Raw genomic sequence first — 24,998 nt, 5'->3', positions numbered from 1 at the left:
ACGTGTTTAACCGTTGTGGGATCTGATAGTGAGGTGCTGGCCGACCCCTTATATAGCTTCCTTGGATGCTTCACTTTCATAGTTCCTTGATAATGTGAGTAGTCACGAAAGCGCTTGGAATTTCTCTATTCTTTCAGAGTGGTTGTTTTGCGCATGCATATGCATATGCATATGCATATATATATATATATGCATATATATATATATATATGCATATCTATATATATATATGCATATATATATATATATGTATATATATATATATATATATATATATATATATATATATATATGCATATATATATATATATGCATATATATATATATATATATATATATATATATATATATATATATATATATATATATATATATATATATATATATATATATATATATATATATATATATATATATATATATATATATAGATATATATATATATATATATATATATAAATAAAAGTTCAATTACCAAATTTGAGTAGTTTTCCCAGATCTTTTTTATGGTTTTACTGGCTATTTCTTGGTATCAATTGATAGAGTGGAAGAAATGCGATTGAAATAAGAGATGATTTTGGTTGGTTTCAGGATGGAAGTACAATGGAACCTCAGTACTCGAACAACTCCCTAGTCGACCATTTGCTCAGCACTCGACCAAACACAACCAACCAGAACTTCATTGTAAACTGTTTCATGTTTCTTTGCATTTTTTGGCATTTTTTTCACATATGTATAAGTAAGTCACTATGGTGTCTACGAAGATAAGCGACAACAGCCAAACAAAAAGAAAATGGGTTTGGAAAAATTTGTTCAGTACTCAAACAGATCGGCACTTGAACAGCCGTCTGGAATGAATTAAGTTTGAGTACTGAGGTTCCACTGTAGCTTGAAATTGAGCTCAAAGTAGCAGAAATTAAATTTCTGCTGATTTTCTGAGGACAGGTAAGGCCCTCCGAACTCTCTCCCCCAGTCTGTTCAATGGGCTCTTAATAGGTCTGATTCTATTACTGGGACAACGTAAACCATGACCAATCATTCCTATTTATATTTTATTAGCCAAGAGAAAATTTTAAATTTTTGTGTGATTAATAATTCAAAATGGAGGGCTAGTGTAATGTAGGAGAGGTCTGGGGCATGAGTAATGAACAGAAGAAGTGTTTTAGTGCCAAGAATGTCTACATTGTTTATTTTGAACTTTTTAAATTGGTATTTTTTTAAATTTTGTGTAAAGTTGGCCAAATTACTAACTTCTGTGCAATTTATAGGGTAGTCAAAATAGCTGAATGGGCAGATTCTTGTGCTCAATTGATAGAACAGAAGGCATACTAGTGAAATAACTAGAAATTTGGTCAAATGGGGCAACGGAATTAGCACAAAATAGGACTCACAGTTGGCAAAATCGTTGATGCCAACCACAAACTTTACACTTGTGTGATTCCATGAGTTTTCTATCAAATTTCGTACTTTTGGTGTCATTACCTTTAGGAAAAAGTTTCTCTGCCCCTTCAGAAGAAAATCTTTTTTTTAACAAGTGAATACTGAGAGCAATATTAATTTCAGAGGTAACAGCCTAGATTGTGACTAGTTCAAAAAAAATAATTTAAACAAATATCACTAAGCAAATTCCATATTCTCCATACATGCTTATTATAACCTGAGATGTGAACTAGGTCAGTAACATTTTAATTCCCATTAAAAAAAAAATATACAATGAATTTCATAATGACCTACAGTGTACTCGAGTGTGTCTTTTCCTCTCTTCAATTCCTCCCGCATCATGCAGAGCTTAACAGGCTATGACTTAGTTTTCACACAGCAAAACCTTGTCTTTAAAAAAGTTTATACTGCAACTTTTAAATCTGTCTTCACACTTGTCAGTAATATACAATTTCATCCAAGAAACTGTATATTACTAGATGGTCTACAATATGATGCTTACAAGTCATTGTATTCAAGGTATCAAGTAACTATAGTACATGAAAAAGAGAAGTTATCACAATGCTTAAATAGCTTAAATCAAATTAAACAGAAGCCCTGCCTTTCACTGCATATGTGAATATGGAACCACTACACTGTCATCCCACTCTGTCATTGTACTCTTCCCCAAATTAATTCAATCCTTCAGCCATTAACCCTTTCACTGTCCAGACATCCAAAATTAATACTGCTCTTAGTGTGCACTTAAAAAAATGGTAGAGAATCTCTTTCTGAAAGTAATGACACCAAAAGTATGAAATGTGATGGAAACTTTACGGAATTATGCAAATGCAAAGTTTGCAGTCTCAGTGCAACTTGCGTATCAACGGTTTCACCCACCGAGTCCTATTTTAAGCCAATTCCATTGCTGCATTCAATCAAATTCTTGGCTATTTCACTATTATACCTACTGTTCTACCGACTGAGCATAAAACTGCCTGTTTAACTATTTCAACTACCCTTTAAAGAGTACAGAAGTCAGCAATTTGGCCAATTTTACACAAGTCCAAAATAAACAATGTAGACATTTCTAGCACTAAAAAAAAAAATTTCTGTACATTAATCACAGCCCCTGGCCTCTCCTATATTGCAGCTGACTTCATTTTGAATACTTAATTACACAAAAATAGAAGTTTTACTCTTTCTCAGATAATAAAATATAACCATGCATGATTGATAACAGTTTACAGTGTCCCAATAATTGAATAAGACTTATTAAAAACTAAGGGGTATAAGTGGGCCTTGTCCATCCTCAGGAAAATTGGCAAAAATTGGATCTTTCTGCTAGTTTGAACTCAATTATATGGTACTTCCAGTCCTCAAACCAATCAAAATCATCTCTATTTCAATAGTATGTCTTCCCTTCTGTTAAACAATACCACGAAATAGCCAAAAAAAACCATAAAAGGCATCCAAGAAAACACCTTAACTACACTATTTTAAACCATATACACAGTCAGTTTTGTTTTTCTCATCATGCACTGTATAGAATACAATTTTTTTTTTATGCTGCACATTCACTGCACAGACCCATTCTCACTCATCTTGGCCAAAATTTTCCCACTCACAGCTTATCTGAGCAAGCCAAGCTCAAGATGTAAAGCTACATGAAGGACTATGGCCTCAATGACATACGTGCTTCTATATGATGGCCACAGAGTTAATAAAAATTATTTCGTGTATTTTCTTTGTTACTGACCAGAAGTTGAAGCTTGTTGTGGATCAAGTCCTCTACGATCAGTAGGAGTAAAAAAGTACCATGTGCGCTCCAATACCTTGTAAACACCCTTGAAATACTCAGCATTTCGTTTCTATTTAATTGTGAAAGATAAACAAATTAATAATTATGATAAAATTATGTGTAAATGAATTAATGTATACATGTTTGTATGTAGCAGTGAAGAGTTTTTATGTGAATAGCAAGGATCAGGCTAGAGTATGTAGGAGAGGGGGGAGATTATTTCACAGTAAAAGTAGGTCTTAGACAGGGATGCATGATGTCACCATGGTTGTTCAATATATTTATAGATGGGGTTGAAAGAAGAGGTATGGGATTAAAAGATAGAGAATCTGACACAAAGTGGGATTGCATGATGTCACCATGGTTGTTCAATATATTTATAGATGGGGTTGAAAGAAAATTGAATGCTTGGGTGTTGGCAAGAGGTATGGGATTAAAAGATAGAGAATCTGACACAAAGTGGGAGTTGTCACAGTTGCTTTTTGCTGACAACAATGTGCTTTTGGGAGATTCTGAAGAGAAGTTTCAGAGGTTGGTTGACGAGTTTGGTAGGGTATGTAAAAGGAGGAAATTAAAAGTGAACACATAAAACAGTAAGGTGATGAGGATAAAAAATTTAGGTAATGAAACATTGGATATCAGACTAGAGGGAGTATGGAGGAAGTGAATGTACTCAGATATTTGGGAATGGACTTGTAAGCAGATGGATCTATGAAAGACAAGGTGAATCACAGAATTGAGGAAGGGAAAAAGGAGTGGTGCACTGAGGAGTCTGTGGAGACAAAGAACGTTATCCATGGAAGCAAAGAGGGGAATGTATGAGAGCATAGTTATACCAATGCTCTTGTATGGGTGTGAAGCATGGGTGGTTAATGTTGTAACAAGGCGGCTGGAGGTAGTGGAGATGTGTCCGAGGGCAATGTGTGGTGTGAATATAATGAAGAGAATCCGTATTTTAGAAATTAGGAGGTGCAGGTTTACTAAAAGCATTATCCAGAGGGCTGAGGAGGGATTGTTAAGGTGGTTTGGAGATTTAGAGAGGATGGAATGACATAGAATGACTTGAAGAGCATATAAATCTGTAATGGAAGGCAGGGTAGGGGTCAGCCTAGGAAAGGTTGGAGGGAAAGGGGTGATGGTGGTTTTGTGTGTGAGGGGCTTGGACTTCAAGCAAGCAAGCATGTGTGAGCATGTTAGATAGAAGCAAGTGGAAACAAATGGTTTTTATGACCTGATTTACTGTTGGAGTGTGAGCAAAGTAACATTTATGAAGGGATTCAGGGAAACCAGCAAGCTGGTCCTGGAGGTGGGAAGTACAGTGCTTGTGCTCTGAAGGAGGGGTGTTGAGTTGTTGCAGTTTTGTAACTGTAGTGTAGGCACACCTCTAGCTAGTGATGGAGTGAATGATGATGAAAGTATATCTTCTTTATCGGGGTCACCTTGCCTTTGGTGGGAAACGGCTGCTGTGTTAAAAAATGTTTGTAGAGTAGACCCCCAGTTTTCGTAATTAATCCATTCCAGAAGGCTGGCCTAAAAACGAAATGGCCGAAAACCAAAGTAATATTTCCCATAAGAAATAAGGTAAATCCAATTAATCCATTTCAGACACCCAAAAATATTAAAAAATATATTTTATAGAGAATAACTATAGTTTTACATACAGAAAACAATGAGAAATAAATATAAATGACTAATTTTAATGATAAATGAACATTACATACCTTTATTGAAGACTCTAGTTGGCAAGTAGTATTTATTCATAGTCCCAGAGGGACTACATCCCAGGCATATAGCTACATACACTGCGGCCTACAGCCATATTAACATCGACATACCGTGTTTACCGAGTTTAATCATTTCTAACAACTACCTTTAGATGCCATCATAAACAAAGATAGAAGTAATGAATAACTCAGGCCGAGAATTGTAAACAAAAGCCTCATGTACTATTAAGGGCGGTTGGTTGCTGGGTCAACACAGAGTCATACACATTTTCTCTGAAGCTGGACCAGAAAAAAGGTAATGTATACTCTCTAGTCAGCCCCACCCCTCGAAAGCATATAAACACTGCATGCTGATATGCTATGTAATGCATTTTTTATAGTATAATTGAAGAAAATATCATTGATGGATTAATGAAAATGTCTATATCAACCTTAAATAAGACATTTAATGTGCCCAAAATTGATTATTATTAAACATACATCGTGTACTGTGTTTCTTACATAATTTTGAAAAAAATATCATTGATGGATTAACCCGTAAATGGTCCAAACGTATGTATATGTTACCGCTAGTGCCCCAAATGTACATAAACGTTTCATTTTTCCTGCCTTCAATATTTTTCAAAAAATATTCGGGGCACTGGGGTAGTGAACGTATATGTTTGGACCATTTACGGGTTAATGAAAATGTTTATATTAATGTAAAATAAGACATTTAATGTGCCCAAGAGTGATTATTGCATACTATTAGTATTACCATGGCGTTAAGACTAGCAGGACACACAATGAACGAGTAACAAAGGCATGTTATACGCTATGTAATGTGTTTCTTACATAATTTTGAAGAAAATATCATAGATGGATTAATGAAAATGTCTATATTAACATAAAATAAGACATTTAATGTGCCCAAGAGTAAGTTATGAACGTATGAGCAGCCCAGATGGACGTGTCTGGTACCGTCAATTTCTTAGTCGATGTATGAAATCTGGGGAGGAAATTCCGCCGAAAAAAGTGCTCGAAATCCGAATTGTACGATTTCCACACCAGCCAAAAACCAGGGATCCATTGTATGTATAAATTAATGAATGCATGTATGTGCAAATGTATGAATGAATATGTAAGAATGTATTTTATTTACTTATTTATTTTGTCTTTGCAAATAGTACACTGAGATTTTGTATTTACAATAGTGGGTTGCAATGCAAAGAGAGCCTCTATTATGCCTAGGCATTATGGGCCAACTTAACATTATTGGCTTACAGACTACTTAACACTAAGGATTGTATCATAGTTGTACAGTAGGATAGTAATTATTTCATAGTTGTACAGTAGATTATTAATTATAAGTGAATCTACTTTGCATAGGAAAAGATATATTCATATATTCAAAAATGCTTTTTGTGAAAACAATGATTCAATTATATGTATGAATGTATAAATGAATATGTATGAATGTATAAATGAATATGTATGAATGTATAAATGAATATGTATGAATGTATAAATGAATATATATGAATGTATAAATGAATATGTACAAATGAATGTATAAATGAATATATAAGACTCAATGTATAAATTAATACGTATTTGTGTGTAAATAAATTAATGTATGTGTGAATGTGTAAATGAATGAATGTTTGCATATGTAAATGAATGAATATATGTACATGCAAATATGTGTAAGTTTTAACACACTGGCTGTTTCCCACTGATGCAGGATGACCCAAAAAGAAAAAAAAAACAAAAGGAAAAAAAATCATTATTCAACATTTTCATTATTATTCAACACTTTCACCATTATTCAACATTTTCACCATCACTCATACATAAACAGTCTTCACAGAGGCATTCAGATATGACAATTTAGATGTTCCTCCCAACTGCCAATATCCCAAACCCATCCTTTGAAGTGCAGGCATTGTACTTCACATTTCCAGGACTCAAGTCTGGATAACTGGTTTCCCTGAATCCCTTCACAAAATATTACCCTGCTCACACTCCAGCAGCTTGTCAGGTCCCAAAAACCATTCGCCTCCACTCCTACCTAATACACTCACACATGCTTGCTTGAAGTCCAAGCCCCTCGAGCACAAAACCTCCTTTACCCCCTCCCTCCAACCTTTTCGAGTATGACCCCTATATATGTGAACACAACAACCCCTGAATCTGGATAGTTCTCTGATTTTAGAACACTTTTATATTTGAAGTCCTACTCAACATTTCTTGTACCTGTCAATACAAATTATGCCTAGCATTAATTGTTTCATGATTTTTTATTTCAACAAAGTTTCATTATAAATAAAGCCAAATTAAAATCTTAATACTATAATTATTAAAATATGAATAATATTATACTTACAGTAGAATTACTTTCAACATTGTTACAGAAAATAACTATAAGAAGATTCCAAATTTTTTGTAAGAAGCGCTGAAAGTTTGTGTTGTCTAATCTCTGTAGGAGAGCACAAAGTCCTTCATCAAGAACTTCTTGCAGAAGCTGAGCCTCATTACCAGTTTCACAGGAATGAACTACAGCTTTAAATAAAACTGGCTTGATCTGAAAAAGTAGAAAGGATTGTAAATATAAAAAAGATAATTTTAAAAACAATAACTAAAGCAGTTACTTCAACAATACTAACTGCTCTGTCTCTCTTAAGTGTATAATGCTAAGGCACTGTCATTTGTGTGGAAATGAAGTGTTAACATGGCTTGTGCTCTCTCTGTCTCCTGCCATACAACACACTCCCCCCACTCTTCAAACACCTAAACCTACTTAATACACAAAAAATTCTCTTGTACTACTGTGAATACTACATGCAGGACAAACTCCAATATCAAACTTGCCCAGAAATTCTTGATAGTTGTAAAAGAACTCAGGCATAATACTATACACAATCTATATAGTCCCCTCATCCAACTTAATCTTAGCAAAAACTCAATGCACATAAAAGAACCTAAAATCTAGAATTCTACCTGAAAACTCCAATCTCTCGCTTTCTGCCAGCAGTTTCAAAGCTGCTGTTAAAAAACACCTCCTTTCCTTAATGTGATCCCAGCAATTAATTATGCTGAACAATTCTTACAACCAGTATTGTCCCTGTTACTTGTCTACCATTCATACCTGTACCTAGCCTCAAATACATGTACTTTAACCCGTAAACGATCCAAATGTATATATACGTTCATTTCCCCAGTGCCCCGAATATTTGAAAAATAAATTTTTTTTTCCTGAAAAAAAAGAGCACATTTTTCTAAGTGTTATAGGATAAAAAAAAAAAAAATTTGGGTCGGTACTTGCCGAGATATGAGGCCGCAAAGCTGGCACTTGGCGATCACCTGGTGACAACATGGAGCGCTGCCACTTGCAGAAGTGTTGCCAATATATCTTCTTTTCCATTTTTCATATTATTTTATATAAGTTTTATGTTATGATAATTACAATTTATAGTAGTTCTTGTCATTTCATACCCAATCTTTGTTCTGACACTAGTATTAGGTACTGAAATTCTGAAATTGTACTCACATTGTCACAAATTGGCACACCTGAAGGGGTGCCCCAGTGTCCAAGAAATTTTGAAAAAAACAAAAATGATTTTTTCTTTCAGAATTAAAGATAATAATTTTTGTGAAGGTAATAAAACAAAAACAAAAATTTCTGACCAGTACTTACCGAGATACAGTGGTGGGAATTTCACCCAAAATGACCGGGTGGCAGCAACATCAGTGACTTCCACAAAATCGCATTTTTTTATTTTACGTTTTTTATACTTTTTTCTTTTCCTTTCTACTTTTTTCTTTTTCCAGTAACATTTGTGGCTTGTGAGACCAATATAATGTATATTGTATAAGTGTACACTCATTGTATTCAACACAATAACTGCACTAATTTATCATTATACTGCTTACAAAACTTGTTTACAAGTTTATTGTAAACAAAATGATGAAAATATTAGTGCAGTTATTGTGTTGAATACAGCATACTCCACCAATTTTCAAAAGTCTGAATCTCCTCACCATTAAGAACATCCATACTTATTCATGTGCCTACTACATACACAGAACAATACACGCAAATATAAACCCCCCACTCAAACTTTTCCTCACCAACCTAAACAGGACACATGACCACAACACAAGACACAGATCTCTTTTTGATATACCTCGTGTCCATATCACAGTGTGTAAAAACTATGCACATAAAGGGCCCAAAAATATGGAATTCATTACCAGAAGATATTAAAGTAACCCAGTCTGAAAATCAATTTAAGACTCTTCTCAAAAGCCACTTAATCACCCTAGACTAAATGCTAAATACTCAGTATACATTTACTCACCTATGTACTCCCACATCATAACTGAAACAATCACATTGAACCTTTTATCCATTGTTGACAGGAATATAATTGAATCATTATTTTTCACAAAAGCATTTTAGAATATAAATATGTATATCTTTGTATTATACAAATTTTGATTCATTTATAATTAATATTCTACTGTACAACTATGAAATAATTACTTTCCTTCTGTACAACTATGATATACTACTTCATAGTATTAAGTAGAATGTAAGCCAATAATGTTAAGTTGGCCCATAATGCCAAGGCATAATAGAGGCTCTCTCTGCATTGCATCCCACTATTGTATATACACAATCTCAATGTACTGTGCAAAGACATTAAATAAATAAATAAATAAATGGTACAATGGTGCCATAGGGTGCAATGGTACCATATAGTATAATTGTACCATATGGTACAATGGCACATGATACAATGGTACCATATAGTGCAGAGGTACCATATGGTGCAATGGTACCATATGGTGCAATGGTACCATATGGTACATTGTACCATGCAGTACAATACCATATGGTTCACTGTACCATATGGTACTATATGGTACTGTTGCATTCAACACAAACACTTATTTTCAACATTATTTTGTTTATAATAATCGTTTACAACAAAAATATGCAAAAAATGTTGTATATTAGTAATCTTCTATTATATATTTACAAATGTACAGCCACTTGACACATTCCTTGAGGTGCATGACAAAGCATTTTGTCTTGGAAACTGCTGAGACAGTAGCTAGCTTGCGTAGCTACTCAGTCTTGACTGGTGTCTCCTGCCACCAACACCTTCTATTGACTATATGGTACATGGTATATGTTACAGGGTACCATATGGTACATTGTACTATATGGTATAGGGTACCATGCAGTACAGGATAACATATGGTGCAGGGTACCATATTGTGTAGGGTACCATATGGCACAGGGTACCATACAGTACAGGACACCATATGGTACAGATACAGGGATCCCTATGGAAATAATTCACCCTGACTTTTTTGGGTTATCCTAGTATTTTATGCATATGCTGCTATGTATGATAATCCATGTAATTGTATTTCTGTACACCTGAATAAACTTACTCAAATCACATGTGGCATTTTAAGTTTATTTCGGTATACACAAATAAAGTTACATAGAATATCATACTTAGCAGCATGTTTGGAGAACTTAGGATAATCCAAAAAAGTCAGAGACATTACCATTAGGGTCCCTGTACAATGTACCATATGATACATTGTACCATATGGCATAATGTACCATATGGTACAATGTACCATATGACAATGTACCATATGGCACAATGTACCATATGGCAAATTGTACCATATACCATTGTATGACATGGCACCATTGTACCATATGGTATCATTGTACCATATACTTTTTTTTTTATTATAATCAAAAAAAGAAGCGCTAAGCCACAAGGGCTATACAGCGGCCATATTTATTTATTTATTTATTTATTTATTAACAATTTGAGCACACATACAGAGGTACAAAAAAATACAGATAAGAGCAGCATGCCAAAGCCACTTATACTATGCATAGCATTACGGGCTGGCTTAAAATTAACTTAAAATTAACTAAGCAATGATGAAATCAGTGATAAAACATTAATGTAAACAGATTACTATAAAGCACAAGTGAGTACAGTGGACCCCCGCATAACGATTACCTCCGAATGCGACCAATTATGTAAGTGTATTTATGTAAGTGCGTTTGTACGTGTATGTTTGGGGGTCTGAAATGGACTAATCTACTTCACAATATTTCTTATGGGAACAAATTCGGTCAGTACTGGCACCTGAACATACTTCTGAAGTGAAAAAATATCGTTAACCGGGGGTCCACTGTATTACAAAGACAGGTCATATGGTTGCATGCATTGTTGTACATTCAGTCGTATGAAGTATTCTGTTAGGTAGTGTATTTAAAAAATAATAAAGTTAGATTCGGTTTTAGGTTTAACATTTATGTGATATAATTGTGAGAAACATTTAAGATATACAATTTATAAGGTTCAGTTATTCAGTATTTATTTGGTTTTGGGTGAGTAAGTGATCTTTGAGAAGAGACTTGAATTTATAAACAGGTAGTGTTTCTTTTATATTTACAGGTAATGAATTCCAGATTTTAGGGCCTTTTATGTGCATTGAGTTTTTGCATAGTGTGAGATGGACACGAGGTACATCAAAGAGTGATCTGTGCCTTGTGTTATGGTCATGTGTTCTGTTGAGGTTGGCAAGGAGATGTTTGAGGGGAGGGTTAATATCAGAGTTAAGTGTTCTATGTATGTAATAGGTGCAGTAATAAGTATGGATGTTTTGTATGGTGAGTAGGTTTAGTGTATTGAATATTGGTGGAGTGTGCTGCCTGTAGTGAGAATTTGTTATCATTCTAACTGCAGCCTTTTGTTGGGTAATTAGTAGTCTGAGATGGTTAATTGTTGTTGAGCCCCATGCACAAATTCCATAGGTGAGATAGGGGTAAATAAGAGAGTGATATAGGGCCAGGAGGGCTGACTGTGGAACATAGTACCGTATCTTCGATAGTATGCCTACAGTCTTGGAAATTTTCTTAGAAATTTGTTGTATATGTGTATGAAATTTGAGTCTATTATCGAGGTGGATTCCTAAGAATTTTCCCTCTGTTAGCTTTGTGATAGGTGATCTGTTTATCATTATGTTAAGAGGGACATCTGTAGCTCTGTTACCAAACTGAATGAAGTAGGTTTTGTCAATGTTTAGCGTAAGTTTGTTAGTCCTCATCCAGGTAGATATTTTCTGTAATTCGGTATTTACAGTATTGGCTAGCGTGACTGGGCTCGGGTGAGAGAAGACGTATGTAGTGTCATCTGCAAATAGTGTGGGTTTGAGTAATTGCGAAGCATTTGGAAGGTCATTTATGTATAGGAGAAAGAGAAGAGGGCCAAGGACACTTCCCTGTGGGACACCAACTGTAATTGGTTGCGCAGAAGAGTTTGCCCCATTTGCGTACACATATTGGCTTCTGTTGCTGAGGTATGACTTGAGGTAGTTGAGGGAGTGCCCTCTTATACCATAGTGTGACAATTTTACGTGGAGCAAGTCATGGTCAACTGTATCAAAAGCTTTACGCAAGTCAATGAAGATCCCCAGTGGGACTTCTTTTTTCTCTATTGCAGTGTATATATGTTCTAGCATGTGTATAATAGCATCATTAGTATTTTTATTAGGCCTGAATCCAAATTGGCAGGGGTTGAGTATGTTTTGGGAGATAAGGTAGGAGTAGATTCATTTATGAATTAATTTTTCGAAGATTTTTGAGAGAGGGTGTAAGTTGGATATTGGCCTATAGTTATTCAACTCTGTTTGGTCTCCTCCTTTGTGGATCGGGGTGACCCTTGCTATTTTGAGTACTGTAGGGAAGGTGGATGATTCAATGGATTTGTTAAAGAGTGTTGCAATGATTGGTGATAGCACTTGTGACACTTTTTTGTATATAAAGGGTGGTAAGGTATTTAAATCTCCTGCCTTGTTTTTTAGTGCGTTGATAATAAGGGAGACTTCGTATGGGTTAGTCGGAGCTAGGAACAGTGTGTTCGGGTAGTTGCTGGTGAGGTAGTCATTTGGTGGGGTATCTGAGCTTGGGATTTTATTGGCAAGGTTTTGTCCTATAGTGGAGAAGAAATCATTGAGTCTGTTTGCTGTTTCTGTTGGTGGGAGTTGGGGTTCATCTGATTTTGCTAATTTTATTTTGCTATTTCGTGATATCTTTTTTGTTCCCAGAATTTCTGATAGGGTTTTCCAGGTCTTTTTTATATCACCTCGTAAGTTGGATAATCTGTTCTCATAATACAATTTTTTTGCCCTTCTTATCAGGCTGGTTAGGATTGACGAGTAACGTTTTGTTTGGTCTCTGGTTATGTGACCCATTCTGTACTGTTTTTCATATGATACAATGGGGTACCATATGGTTCAAAACCATAGAATTCCTCTTCAGCTCCACTTCCATCAGTCCTAGAACTAAGCTGTGAAGAGGAGAGTCAGAATTCACCCAGAGTGAGTGGGGAATGAGAGCTTCCTTGCCGCTAGGCACGATGAACAAAGCTACTTTGGCGGCGTTCCCACAATGCCATGCGGGCGTCCAGGTTTTTTTCTATAGTGTGCACACTGACCACCCAGACCCATTCTCTCAGATGTAGGCCTACCAGCCTTCTCACGCTAAATTTGACGCCACTAGAATTTTGGCATAGATCTACGGTTTGGACCCTCAACATAAAGCACGGCATGGACCCTGAAAGGGTTAAGGGTTAATAACATAGAAACATGATATATACACTAGAAGGAATAAAATACAATACACGTCATTACGTATGTGGCAAGTGGTAGTGACAGTGGCCATTGTTGTTGGGATTGATAGTGCCACCACAGTGGCCATTCCTGCTCCTGACTACATGTGTAGAGAACCTAGGATAACCCATAAAGAGTCAGACAGTGTGACTTATAATTGCTACACTCTTAATGCTACATTTAATTGCTACACTCTTGATGCTACATTTAATTGTTACACTCTTAATGCTACACTTAATTGCTACACACTGAATGCTACACTTAACTGCTTCACTTTGTCACTGACTCCTGCTTTAGTATTGTACATAACGTAAAGTGGTACGCTGGTACTGTTTGGCCAAGTCCTTAACTCTCCACCTAGTTTGTTTATCTATGATTTCCTGCTTTAATTCCATGGAAATCAACCTCTTTCTTCTCAACACTGTCCTTTGCACTTGCTTTCTTAGGACCCATGGTTAGAAACTAAGAAATTTTGCAAAATAACTGCATGAAACTTAAGGAAAACTCGAGAATTCCCTCCACCACGAGTGGAGTGGACAGAATTGTTTTGATACATGTTGCCATCTCGTGGTGGTGTTCGGAAACTCGCTTATAGTATAGGGTACAACAAGGTCTGCCACTGCTGCTTCACGATGTCTGCCACTGCTGCTTCATGGAAATATAAACACATAAGCAGTACAATGTGTCAATAAAGGATCACACTGTACTGCTTAAGTGTTTATATTTCCAGTGTGTCTGTAGCTTATACCAATCATTTCAACTGCTGCTTCATGTTGTCTGCCACTGCTGCCTGCCACTGCTGCCTCATGTTGCCTGTCACTGCTGCCTGCCACTGCTGCCTCGTGTTGTCTCCCACTGCTGCCTCGTGTTGTCTCCCACTGCTGCCTCGTGTTGTCTCCCACTGCTGCCTCGTGTTGTCTCCCACTGCTGCCTCGTGTTGTCTCCCACTGCTGCCTCGTGTTGTCTCCCACTGCTGCCTCGTGTTGTCTCCCACTGCTACCTCATGTTATCTGCTCCCACTTCTGCTAGCATGTTCAAGAGCTTTCCAATACGTGAAGGTTGAGGGGCAGTGCCAATCGGACAGGTATTGGACGGTGACGTCATTTGTTTACTCTTGAACATCACCAAAGAATCGAACATTTCTGCTACTTTGAGCTCAATTTCAAGGTGCTTTTCATCGTGAAACCAATCAAAATCATATCTATTTCTGTAGTATATCTTCCATTCTATCAAATGAGACCAAAAAAACAAGAATACAACCATAAAAACCATACAAAAATATACTGCTAAGGGGAAGCTAATGGCTGAGAAATGAACTCCGTTATTTATGGTCCAATTTCTTTCATTTTTGATGTATGTTAAGAAGCGTCTTTCCATCATACATTGCCAAGTTTCAATAAGATAGTCTAACAAACAACTGAGATCCAATTCCTTAGATCAAGAGCAAGAGCCCCTCACCAGCATCAAGGAACCTCCCTTGAGGCCCACTCACATCTGGAAAATTTCACTCAAGTCTGGAAGCAAAAAATCGACTGAGCAACTACACGTACTTGTATCTGTAATAACTCACACATGGATGCACTCATAAGTAGTGGTTCCAATGCATTAACAAAATTTTTTTTACCTTAAAGATAGATTTACATGCACAAAAGAATGAACATTCACTATGACACTTACCTTTATTGAAGACTGTTGTTGGTGGATGGAAGACAGGGAGGACGGGAGAAGGAAGAGAGGTTATTCTTTGGAAGGGGAATCCTCCTCCATAAGGACTCTAGATAAAGGAGGTTTTGTGTGCAAGGGGCTTGGACTTCCAGCAAGCATGCGTGAGCGTATTTGATAGGAGTGAATGAAGACGAATGGTTTTTAATACTTGACGTGCTGTTGGAGTGTGAGCAAAGTATAACCCACTTTTTGCATCCGACCTTTGTTTTAATCCATGTAATCCTTAACTTTATACATTTATGTTACCTTTTTATTTGCCATAATTGATCCTTAAAAATCACTGTTACTCCTTCATTAACTAACTCTCAGATACACCTGACCTAATCCCATTTATTTCTCCCCACTGAAACTCCCCTACTCCCTTCAGCTTTGTTTTGCTTGGAGCTAGGACATCCAGCTTTTTTTCATCCATAACAATGGCAATCATCTCCTCTTATCATGTACAGTACATCCATAGTCAAACATCCCAACTTTATAAAGTTTTTCCTCTTCTACATGCAATATGTACAGCCTCTCTTCACTTAACGATAGAGTTTTGTTCCTAAGACCACATCGGTAAACGAATTTGTCGCTAAGCGAGGAGCACACTATAATGGTAGTGGGTTTGTATCAACCATCTTTAATCTTGTTTTAATGTCACTTTTGCACCATTTTTAACACTTCTGGTATATTTTTAAATGTTTATACAGGAGTGCACTTTTTTTTTTTATTATCACACTGGCCGATTCCCACCAAGGCAGGGTGGCCCGAAAAAGAAAAACTTTCACCATCATTCACTCCATCACTGTCTTGCCAGAAGGGTGCTTTACACTACAGTTTTTAAACTGCAACATTAACACCCCTCCTTCAGAGTGCAGGCACTGTACTTCCCATATCCAGGACTCAAGTCCAGCCTGCCGGTTTCCCTGAACCCCTTCATAAATGTTACTCTGCTCACACTCCAACAGCACGTCAAGTATTAAAAACCATTTGTCTCCATTCACTCCTATCAAACACGCTCACGCATGCCTGCTGGAAGTCCAAGCCCCTCGCATACAAAACCTCCTTTACCCCCTCCCTACAACCTTTCCTAGGCCGACCCCTACCCCGCCTTCCTTCCACTACAGACTGATACACTCTTGAAGTCATTCTGTTTCGCTCCATTCTCTCTACATGTCCGAACCACCTCAACAACCCTTCCTCAGCCCTCTGGACAACAGTTTTGGTAATCCCGCACCTCCTCCTAACTTCCAAACTACGAATTCTCTGCATTATATTCACACCACACATTGCCCTCAGACATGACATCTCCACTGCCTCCAGCCTTCTCCTCGCTGCAACATTCATCACCCATGCTTCACACCCATATAAGAGCGTTGGTAAAACTATACTCTCATACATTCCCCTCTTTGCCTCCAAGGACAAAGTTCTTTGTCTCCACAGACTCCTAAGTGCACCACTCACCCTTTTCCCCTCATCAATTCTATGATTCACCTCATCTTTCATAGACCCATCCGCTGACACGTCCACTCCCAAATATCTGAATACATTCACCTCCTCCATACCCTCTCCCTCCAATCTGATATCCAATCTTTCATCACCTAATCTCTTTGTTATCCTCATAACCTTACTCTTTCCTGTATTCACTTTTAATTTTCTTCTTTTGCATACCCTACCAAATTCATCCACCAAGCTCTGCAACTTCTCTTCAGAATCTCCAAAGAGCAGTGTCACCAGCAAAGAGCAACTGTGACAACTCCCATTTTGTGTGTGATTCTTTATCTTTTAACTCCACGCCTCTTGCCAAGACCCTCGCATTTACTTCTCTTACAACCCCATCTATAAATATATTAAACAACCACCGTGACATCACACATCCTTGTCTAAGGCCTACTTTTACTGGGAAATAATTTCCCTCTTTCCTACATACTCTAACTTGAGCCTCACTATCCTCGTAAAAACTCTTCACTGCTTTCAGTAACCTACCTCCTACACCATACACCTGCAACATCTGCCACATTGCCCCCCTATCCACCCTGTCATACGCCTTTTCCAAATCCATAAATGCCACAAAGACCTCTTTAGCCTTATCTAAATACTGTTCACTTACGTGTTTCACTGTAAACACCTGGTCCACACACCCCCTACCTTTCCTAAAGCCTCCTTGTTCATCTGCTATCCTATTCTCCATCTTACTCTTAATTCTTTCAATAATAACTCTACCATACACTTTACCAGGTACACTCAACAAACTTATCCCCCTATAATTTTTGCACTCTCTTTTGTCCCCTTTGTCTTTATACAAAGGAATTATGCATGCTCTCTGCCAATCCCTAGGTACCTTACCCTCTTCCATGCATTTATTAAATAATTGCACCAACCACTCCAAAACTATATCCCCACCTGCTTTTAACATTTCTATCTTTATCCCATCAATCCCGGCTGCCTTACCCCCTTTCATTTTACCTACTGCCTCACAAACTTCCCCCACACTCACAACTGGCTCTTCCTCACTCCTACAAGATGTTATTCCTCCTTCCCCTATACTCGAAATCACAGCTTCCCTATCTTCATCAACATTTAACCATTCCTCAAAATATTCCCTCCATCTTCCCAATACCTCTAACTCTCCATTTAATAACTCTCTTGTCTTATTTTTAACTGACAAATCCATTTGTTCTCTAGACTTCCTTAACTTGTTAATCTCACTCCAAAACTTTTTCTTATTTTCAACAAAATTTGTTGATAACATCTCACCCACTCTCTCATTTGCTCTCTTTTTACATTGCTTCACCACCCTCTTAATCTCTCTCTTTTTCTCCACATACTCTTCCCTCCTTGCATCACTTCTACTTTGTAAAAACTTCTCATATGCTAACTTTTTCTCCCTTACTACTCTCTTTACATCATCATTCCACCAATCGCTCCTCTTCCCTCCCGCACCCACCTTCCTGTAACCACAAACTTCTGCTGAACACTCCAACACTACATTTTTAAACCTACCCCATACCTCTTTGACCCCATTGCCTATGCTCTCATTAGCCCATCTATCCTCCAATAGCTGTTTATATCTTACCCTAACTGCCTCCTCTTTTATTTATTTTATTTATTTAGAAATTTTAGCATACATACAGAGGTACAGAAAAAAAATACAGGTAAAAGCAGCATGCCAAAGCCACTTATATGCATAGCATTATGGGCTGGCTTAAAATTAACTTAAGATTAACTAAGCAATGATGAAATCAGTGATAAGACATTATTGTAAACAGATAACTATAAAGCACAAATGAGTATTACAAAGACAGGTCATATGGTTGCATGCATTGCTGTTCATTCAGTAGAATGGAGTATTCTGTTAGGTAGTGTATTTAAAAAAATAACAAAGTTAGATTGGGTCCTAGGTTTAACATTTGTGTGATATAATTGTGAGTAACATTTTGGATATACAATTTATAAGGTTCAGTTATTCAGTATTTATTTGGTTTTGAGTGAGTAAGTGAACTTTGAGAATAGACTTGAATTTATAAACAGGTAGTGTTTCTTTTATATTTACAGGTAATGAATTCCAGATTTTAGGGCCTTTTATGTGCATTGAGTTTTTGCATAGCGTGAGATGGACACGAGGAACATCAAATAGTGATCTGTGCCTTGTGTTATGGTCATGTGTTCTGTTGAGGTTGGCAAGGATATGTTTGAGGGGAGGGTTAATATCAGAGTTAAGTGTTCTATGTATGTAATAGGTGCAATAATAAGTATGGATGTTTTGTACTGTGAGTAGGTTGAGTGTTTTGAATATTGGTGGAGTGTGTTGCCTGTAGTGAGAATTTATCATCATTCTAACTGCAGCCTTTTGTTGGGTAATTAGTAGTCTGAGATGGTTAATTGTTGTTGAGCCCCATGCACAAATTCCATAGGTGAGACAGGGGTAAATAAGAGAGTGATAAAGGGCCAGGAGGGCTGACTGTGGAACATAGTACCGTATCTTTGATAGTATGCCTACAGTCTTGGAAATTTTCTTAGAAATTTGTTGTATATGTGTATGAAATTTGAGTCTATTATCGAGGTGGATTCCTAAGAATTTTCCCTCTGTTAGCTTTGTGATAGGTGATCCGTTTATCGTTATGTTAAGAGGTACATCTGTAGCTCTGTTACCAAACTGAATGAAGTAGGTTTTGTCAATGTTTAGTGTAAGTTTGTTAGTCCTCATCCAGGTAGATATTTTCTGTAATTCGGTGTTTACAGTATTGGCTAGCGTGACTGGGCTCGGGTGAGAGAAGACGTATGTAGTGTCATCTGCAAAAAGTGTGGGTTTGAGTAATTGCGAAGCATTTGGTAGGTCATTTATGTATAGGAGAAAGAGAAGAGGGCCAAGGACACTTCCCTGTGGGACACCAACTGTAATTGGTTGTGCGGAAGAGCTTGCCCCATTTGCGTACACATATTGGCTTCTGTTGCTGAGGTAAGACTTGAGGTAGTTGAGGGAGTGCCCTCTAATACCATAGTGTGACAATTTGACGTGGAGCAAGTCATGGTCAACTGTATCAAAAGTTTTACGGAAGTCAATTAAGATCCCCATTGGAACTTCTTTTTTTTCTATTGCAGTGTATATATGTTCTAGCATGTGTATAATAGCATCATTAGTATTTTTATTAGGCCTGAATCCAAATTGGCAGGGGTTGAGAATATTTTGGGAGATGAGGTAGGAGTAGATTCGTTTATGAATGAATTTTTCGAAGATTTTTGAGAGAGGGTGTAAATTGGATATTGGCCTATAGTTATTCAACTCTGTTTGGTCTCCTCCTTTATGGATCGGGGTGACCCTTGCTATTTTGAGAACTGTAGGGAAGGTGGAGGATTCAATGGATTTGTTAAAGAGTGTTGCAATGATTGGTGATAGTACTTGTGATGCTTTTTTGTATATAAAGGGTGGTAAGGTATTTAAATCTCCTGCCTTGTTTTTCAGTGCGTTGATAATTAGGGAGACTTCGTATGGGTTAGTCGGAGCTAGGAACAGTGTGTTCGGGTAGTTGCCAGTGAGGTAGTCATTTGGTGGGGTATCTGAGCTTGGGATATTATTGGCAAGGTTTTGACCTATAGTGGAGAAGAAATCATTGAGTCTGTTTGCTGTTTCTGTTGGTGGGAGTTGGGGTTCATCTGATTTTGCTAATTTTATTTCGCTATGTCGTGATATCTTTTTTGTTCCCAGAATTTTTCCAGATGACTGTGAAACAAAAACCTGTAACTGTTTTGCATGATGGTAGGATTGCTGGTTTCTTTTTCTGTCTCATAAACACGCTAAGATAACAGGGATATCTTGCTACTCCTACTTACACTTTGGTCACACTTCATAGACACGCACATGCATATATATATATACATACATCTAGGTTTTTCTCCTTTTTCTAAATAGCTCTTGTTCTTTTTTATTTCTTCTATTGTCCATGGGGAAGTGGAAAAGAATCTTTCCTCCGTAAGCCATGCGTGTCGTATGAGGCGACTAAAATGCCGGGAGCAATGGGCTAGTAACCCCTTCTCCTGTATACAATTACTAAAAAAGAGAAGAAGAAAAACTTTATAAAACTGGGTTGCTTAAATGTGCGTGGATGTAGTGCGGATGACAAGAAACAGATGATTGCTGATGTTATGAATGAAAAGAAGTTGGATGTCCTGGCCCTAAGCGAAACAAAGCTGAAGGGGGTAGGAGAGTTTCAGTGGGGGGAAATAAATGGGATTAAATCTGGAGTATCTGAGAGAGTTAGAGCAAAGGAAGGGGTAGCAGTAATGTTAAATGATCAGTTATGGAAGGAGAAAAGAGAATATGAATGTGTAAATTCAAGAATTATGTGGATTAAAGTAAAGGTTGGATGCGAGAAGTGGGTCATAATAAGCGTGTATGCACCTGGAGAAGAGAGGAATGCAGAGGAGAGAGAGAGATTTTGGGAGATGTTAAGTGAATGTATAGGAGCCTTTGAACCAAGTGAGAGAGTAATTGTGGTAGGGGACTTGAATGCTAAAGTAGGAGAAACTTTTAGAGAGGGTGTGGTAGGTAAGTTTGGGGTGCCAGGTGTAAATGATAATGGGAGCCCTTTGATTGAACTTTGTATAGAAAGGGGTTTAGTTATAGGTAATACATATTTTAAGAAAAAGAGGATAAATAAGTATACACGATATGATGTAGGGCGAAATGACAGTAGTTTGTTGGATTATGTATTGGTAGATAAAAGACTGTTGAGTAGACTTCAGGATGTACATGTTTATAGAGGGGCCACAGATATATCAGATCACTTTCTAGTTGTAGCTACACTGAGAGTAAAAGGTAGATGGGATACAAGGAGAATAGAAGCATCAGGGAAGAGAGAGGTAAAGGTTTATAAACTAAAAGAGGAGGCAGTTAGGGTAAGATATAAACAGCTATTGGAGGATAGATGGGCTAATGAGAGCATAGGCAATGGGGTCGAAGAGGTATGGGGTAGGTTTAAAAATGTAGTGTTAGAGTGTTCAGCAGAAGTTTGTGGTTACAGGAAAGTGGGTGCAGGAGGGAAGAGGAGCGATTGGTGGAATGATGATGTAAAGAGAGTAGTAAGGGAGAAAAAGTTAGCATATGAGAAATTTTTACAAAGTAGAAGTGATGCAAGGAGGGAAGAGTATATGGAGAAAAAGAGAGAAGTTAAGAGAGTGGTGAAGCAATGTAAAAAGAGAGCAAATGAGAGAGTGGGTGAGATGTTATCAACAAATTTTGTTGAAAATAAGAAAAAGTTTTGGAGTGAGATTAACAAGTTAAGAAAGCCTAGAGAACAAATGGATTTGTCTGTTAAAAATAGGAGAGGAGAGTTATTAAATGGAGAGTTAGAGGTATTGGGAAGATGGAAGGAATATTTTGAGGAATTGTTAAATGTTGATGAAGATAGGGAAGCTGTGATTTCGTGTATAGGGCAAGGAGGAATAACATCTTGTAGGAGTGAGGAAGAGCCAGTTGTGAGTGTGGGGGAAGTTCGTGAGGCAGTAGGTAAAATGAAAGGGGGTAAGGCAGCCGGGATTGATGGGATAAAGATAGAAATGTTAAAAGCAGGTGGGGATGTAGTTTTGGAGTGGTTGGTGCAATTATTTAATAAATGTATGGAAGAGGGTAAGGTACCTAGGGATTGGCGGAGAGCATGCATAGTTCCTTTGTATAAAGGCAAAGGGGATAAAAGAGAGTGCAAAAATTATAGGGGGATAAGTCTGTTGAGTGTACCTGGTAAAGTGTATGGTAGAGTTATAATTGAAAGAATTAAGAGTAAGACGGAGAATAGGATAGCAGATGAACAAGGAGGCTTTAGGAAAGGTAGGGGGTGTGTGGACCAGGTGTTTACAGTGAAACATATAAGTGAACAGTATTTAGATAAGGCTAAAGAGGTCTTTGTGGCATTTATGGATTTGGAAAAGGCGTATGACAGGGTGGATAGGGGGGCAATGTGGCAGATGTTGCAAGTGTATGGTGTAGGAGGTAGGTTACTGAAAGCAGTGAAGAGTTTTTACGAGGATAGTGAGGCTCAAGTTAGAGTATGTAGGAAAGAGGGAAATTTTTTCCCAGTAAAAGTAGGCCTTAGACAAGGATGTGTGATGTCACCGTGGTTGTTTAATATATTTATAGATGGGGTTGTAAGAGAAGTAAATGCGAGGGTCTTGGCAAGAGGCGTGGAGTTAAAAGATAAAGAATCACACACAAAGTGGGAGTTGTCACAGCTGCTCTTTGCTGATGACACTGTGCTCTTGGGAGATTCTGAAGAGAAGTTGCAGAGATTGGTGGATGAATTTGGTAGGGTGTGCAAAAGAAGAAAATTAAAGGTGAATACAGGAAAGAGTAAGGTTATGAGGATAACAAAAAGATTAGGTGATGAAAGATTGAATATCAGATTGGAGGGAGAGAGTATGGAGGAGGTGAACGTATTCAGATATTTGGGAGTGGACGTGTCAGCGGATGGGTCTATGAAAGATGAGGTGAATCATAGAATTGATGAGGGAAAAAGAGTGAGTGGTGCACTTAGGAGTCTGTGGAGACAAAGAACTTTGTCCTTGGAGGCAAAGAGGGGAATGTATGAGAGTATAGTTTTACCAACGCTCTTATATGGGTGTGAAGCGTGGGTGATGAATGTTGCAGCGAGGAGAAGGCTGGAGGCAGTGGAGATGTCATGTCTGAGGGCAATGTGTGGTGTGAATATAATGCAGAGAATTCGTAGTTTGGAAGTTAGGAGGAGGTGTGGGATTACCAAAACTGTTGTCCAGAGGGCTGAGGAAGGGTTGTTGAGGTGGTTCGGACATGTAGAGAGAATGGAGCGAAACAGAATGACTTCAAGAGTGTATCAGTCTGTAGTGGAAGGAAGGCGGGGTAGGGGTCGGCCTAGGAAGGGTTGGAGGGAGGGGGTAAAGGAGGTTTTGTGTGCGAGGGGCTTGGACTTCCAGCAGGCATGCGTGAGCGTGTTTGATAGGAGTGAATGGAGACAAATGGTTTTTAATACTTGACGTGCTGTTGGAGTGTGAGCAAAGTAACATTTATGAAGGGATTCAGGGAAACCGGCAGGCCGGACTTGAGTCCTGGAGATGGGAAGTACAGTGCCTGCACTCTGAAGGAGGGGTGTTAATGTTGCAGTTTAAAAACTGTAGTGTAAAGCACCCTTCTGGCAAGACAGTGATGGAGTGAATGATGGTGAAAGTTTTTCTTTTTCGGGCCACCCTGCCTTGGTGGGAATCGGCCGGTGTGATAATAAAAAAAAAAATAAATAATTTCTGATAGGGTCTTCCAGGTCTTTTTTATATCACCTCGTAAGTTGGATAATCTGTTCTCATAATACAATTTTTTTGCCCTTCTTATCAGGCTGGTTAGGATTGACGAGTAACGTTTTGTTTGGTCTCTGGTTATGTGACCCATTCTGTACTGTTTTTCATATCGGTGTTTTGTATTTATGGATTTGAGAATGCTGGGTGTTAGCCAGGGACTGTTCAGTCTCTTAGCTGTCATCTGTTTAGTTTTTTTAGGGCAGTGCTTGTTATAAAGGTATTGGGTCTTTTTTAGAAAATTATTAAAACATTCGTCAATATCTGTATAGATTTCTAGCTCAGTGTGCCAGTCAATGTTTGTTACTGCTGTTGTGAAGTTATTAATGGCTGCCTCATTGTGAAGTCTGAAGGTGACTTTAGTAGTGTCTTGGGGTATTTTACCAAGAGTTGTTATGAGGAAAGTAGGGTAGTGGTCTGTGGTATTATCTGTAATTATGCCTGATTTTAAAGGGGATATGGTGTTGGTCCAGATGTGGTCAAGTAGGGAAACACTAGTCTCTGTAACTCTTGTAGGTTTTGTTACTGTTGGTAGCAACATGCAGTTACTCATTGTGTTTGTGAATTCAGTAACGTGTGGGTCCTGGTCTTGCAGGAGATTTATATTGAAGTCACCTGAGAGTAGTAAGTGATCTTTGTTCATGCGTGCATCAGTTATCATACTTCCTAGGTTTTGACTAAATTGGCTAATGTTTGATTGTGGAACTCTGTAGATGTTTATCACTGTGAGAGGTTTTTGTAGGTATTTGGATTTGAATTTAGCTATTATATATTCCCCATGTTCATCCCTTGTGCAAGTATTAGTGATACATTCTAGTTGGTCTGAGTAGTATATAGCT

At 37.6% G+C, this 24,998-nt stretch overlaps 1 protein-coding gene across 5 annotated transcripts in view; it reads right to left on the bottom strand.

Moving 5' to 3' along the window:
• Positions 1-24,998, bottom strand: part of LOC128690150 (protein unc-13 homolog 4B-like) — a 195,102-nt gene that overhangs the window by 34,592 nt on the left and 135,512 nt on the right. For all 5 annotated transcript variants that reach the window (XM_070090542.1, XM_070090544.1, XM_070090543.1 and 2 more), the window contains 2 exons: positions 7,310-7,507; positions 3,179-3,290 (listed from right to left, as the gene is read on the bottom strand). In XM_070090542.1, coding sequence (XP_069946643.1) covers positions 3,179-3,290; positions 7,310-7,507 — 310 coding nt within the window. The remainder of the gene's footprint in view (positions 1-3,178; positions 3,291-7,309; positions 7,508-24,998) is intronic.

Source organism: Cherax quadricarinatus, chromosome 32, assembly GCF_038502225.1.
Source record: "Cherax quadricarinatus isolate ZL_2023a chromosome 32, ASM3850222v1, whole genome shotgun sequence".
Taxonomy (NCBI): Eukaryota; Metazoa; Arthropoda; class Malacostraca; order Decapoda; family Parastacidae; genus Cherax; species Cherax quadricarinatus.
The sequence above is the reverse complement of the archived record's forward strand: the minus strand, read 5'-3'. Positions and strand labels throughout refer to the sequence as shown.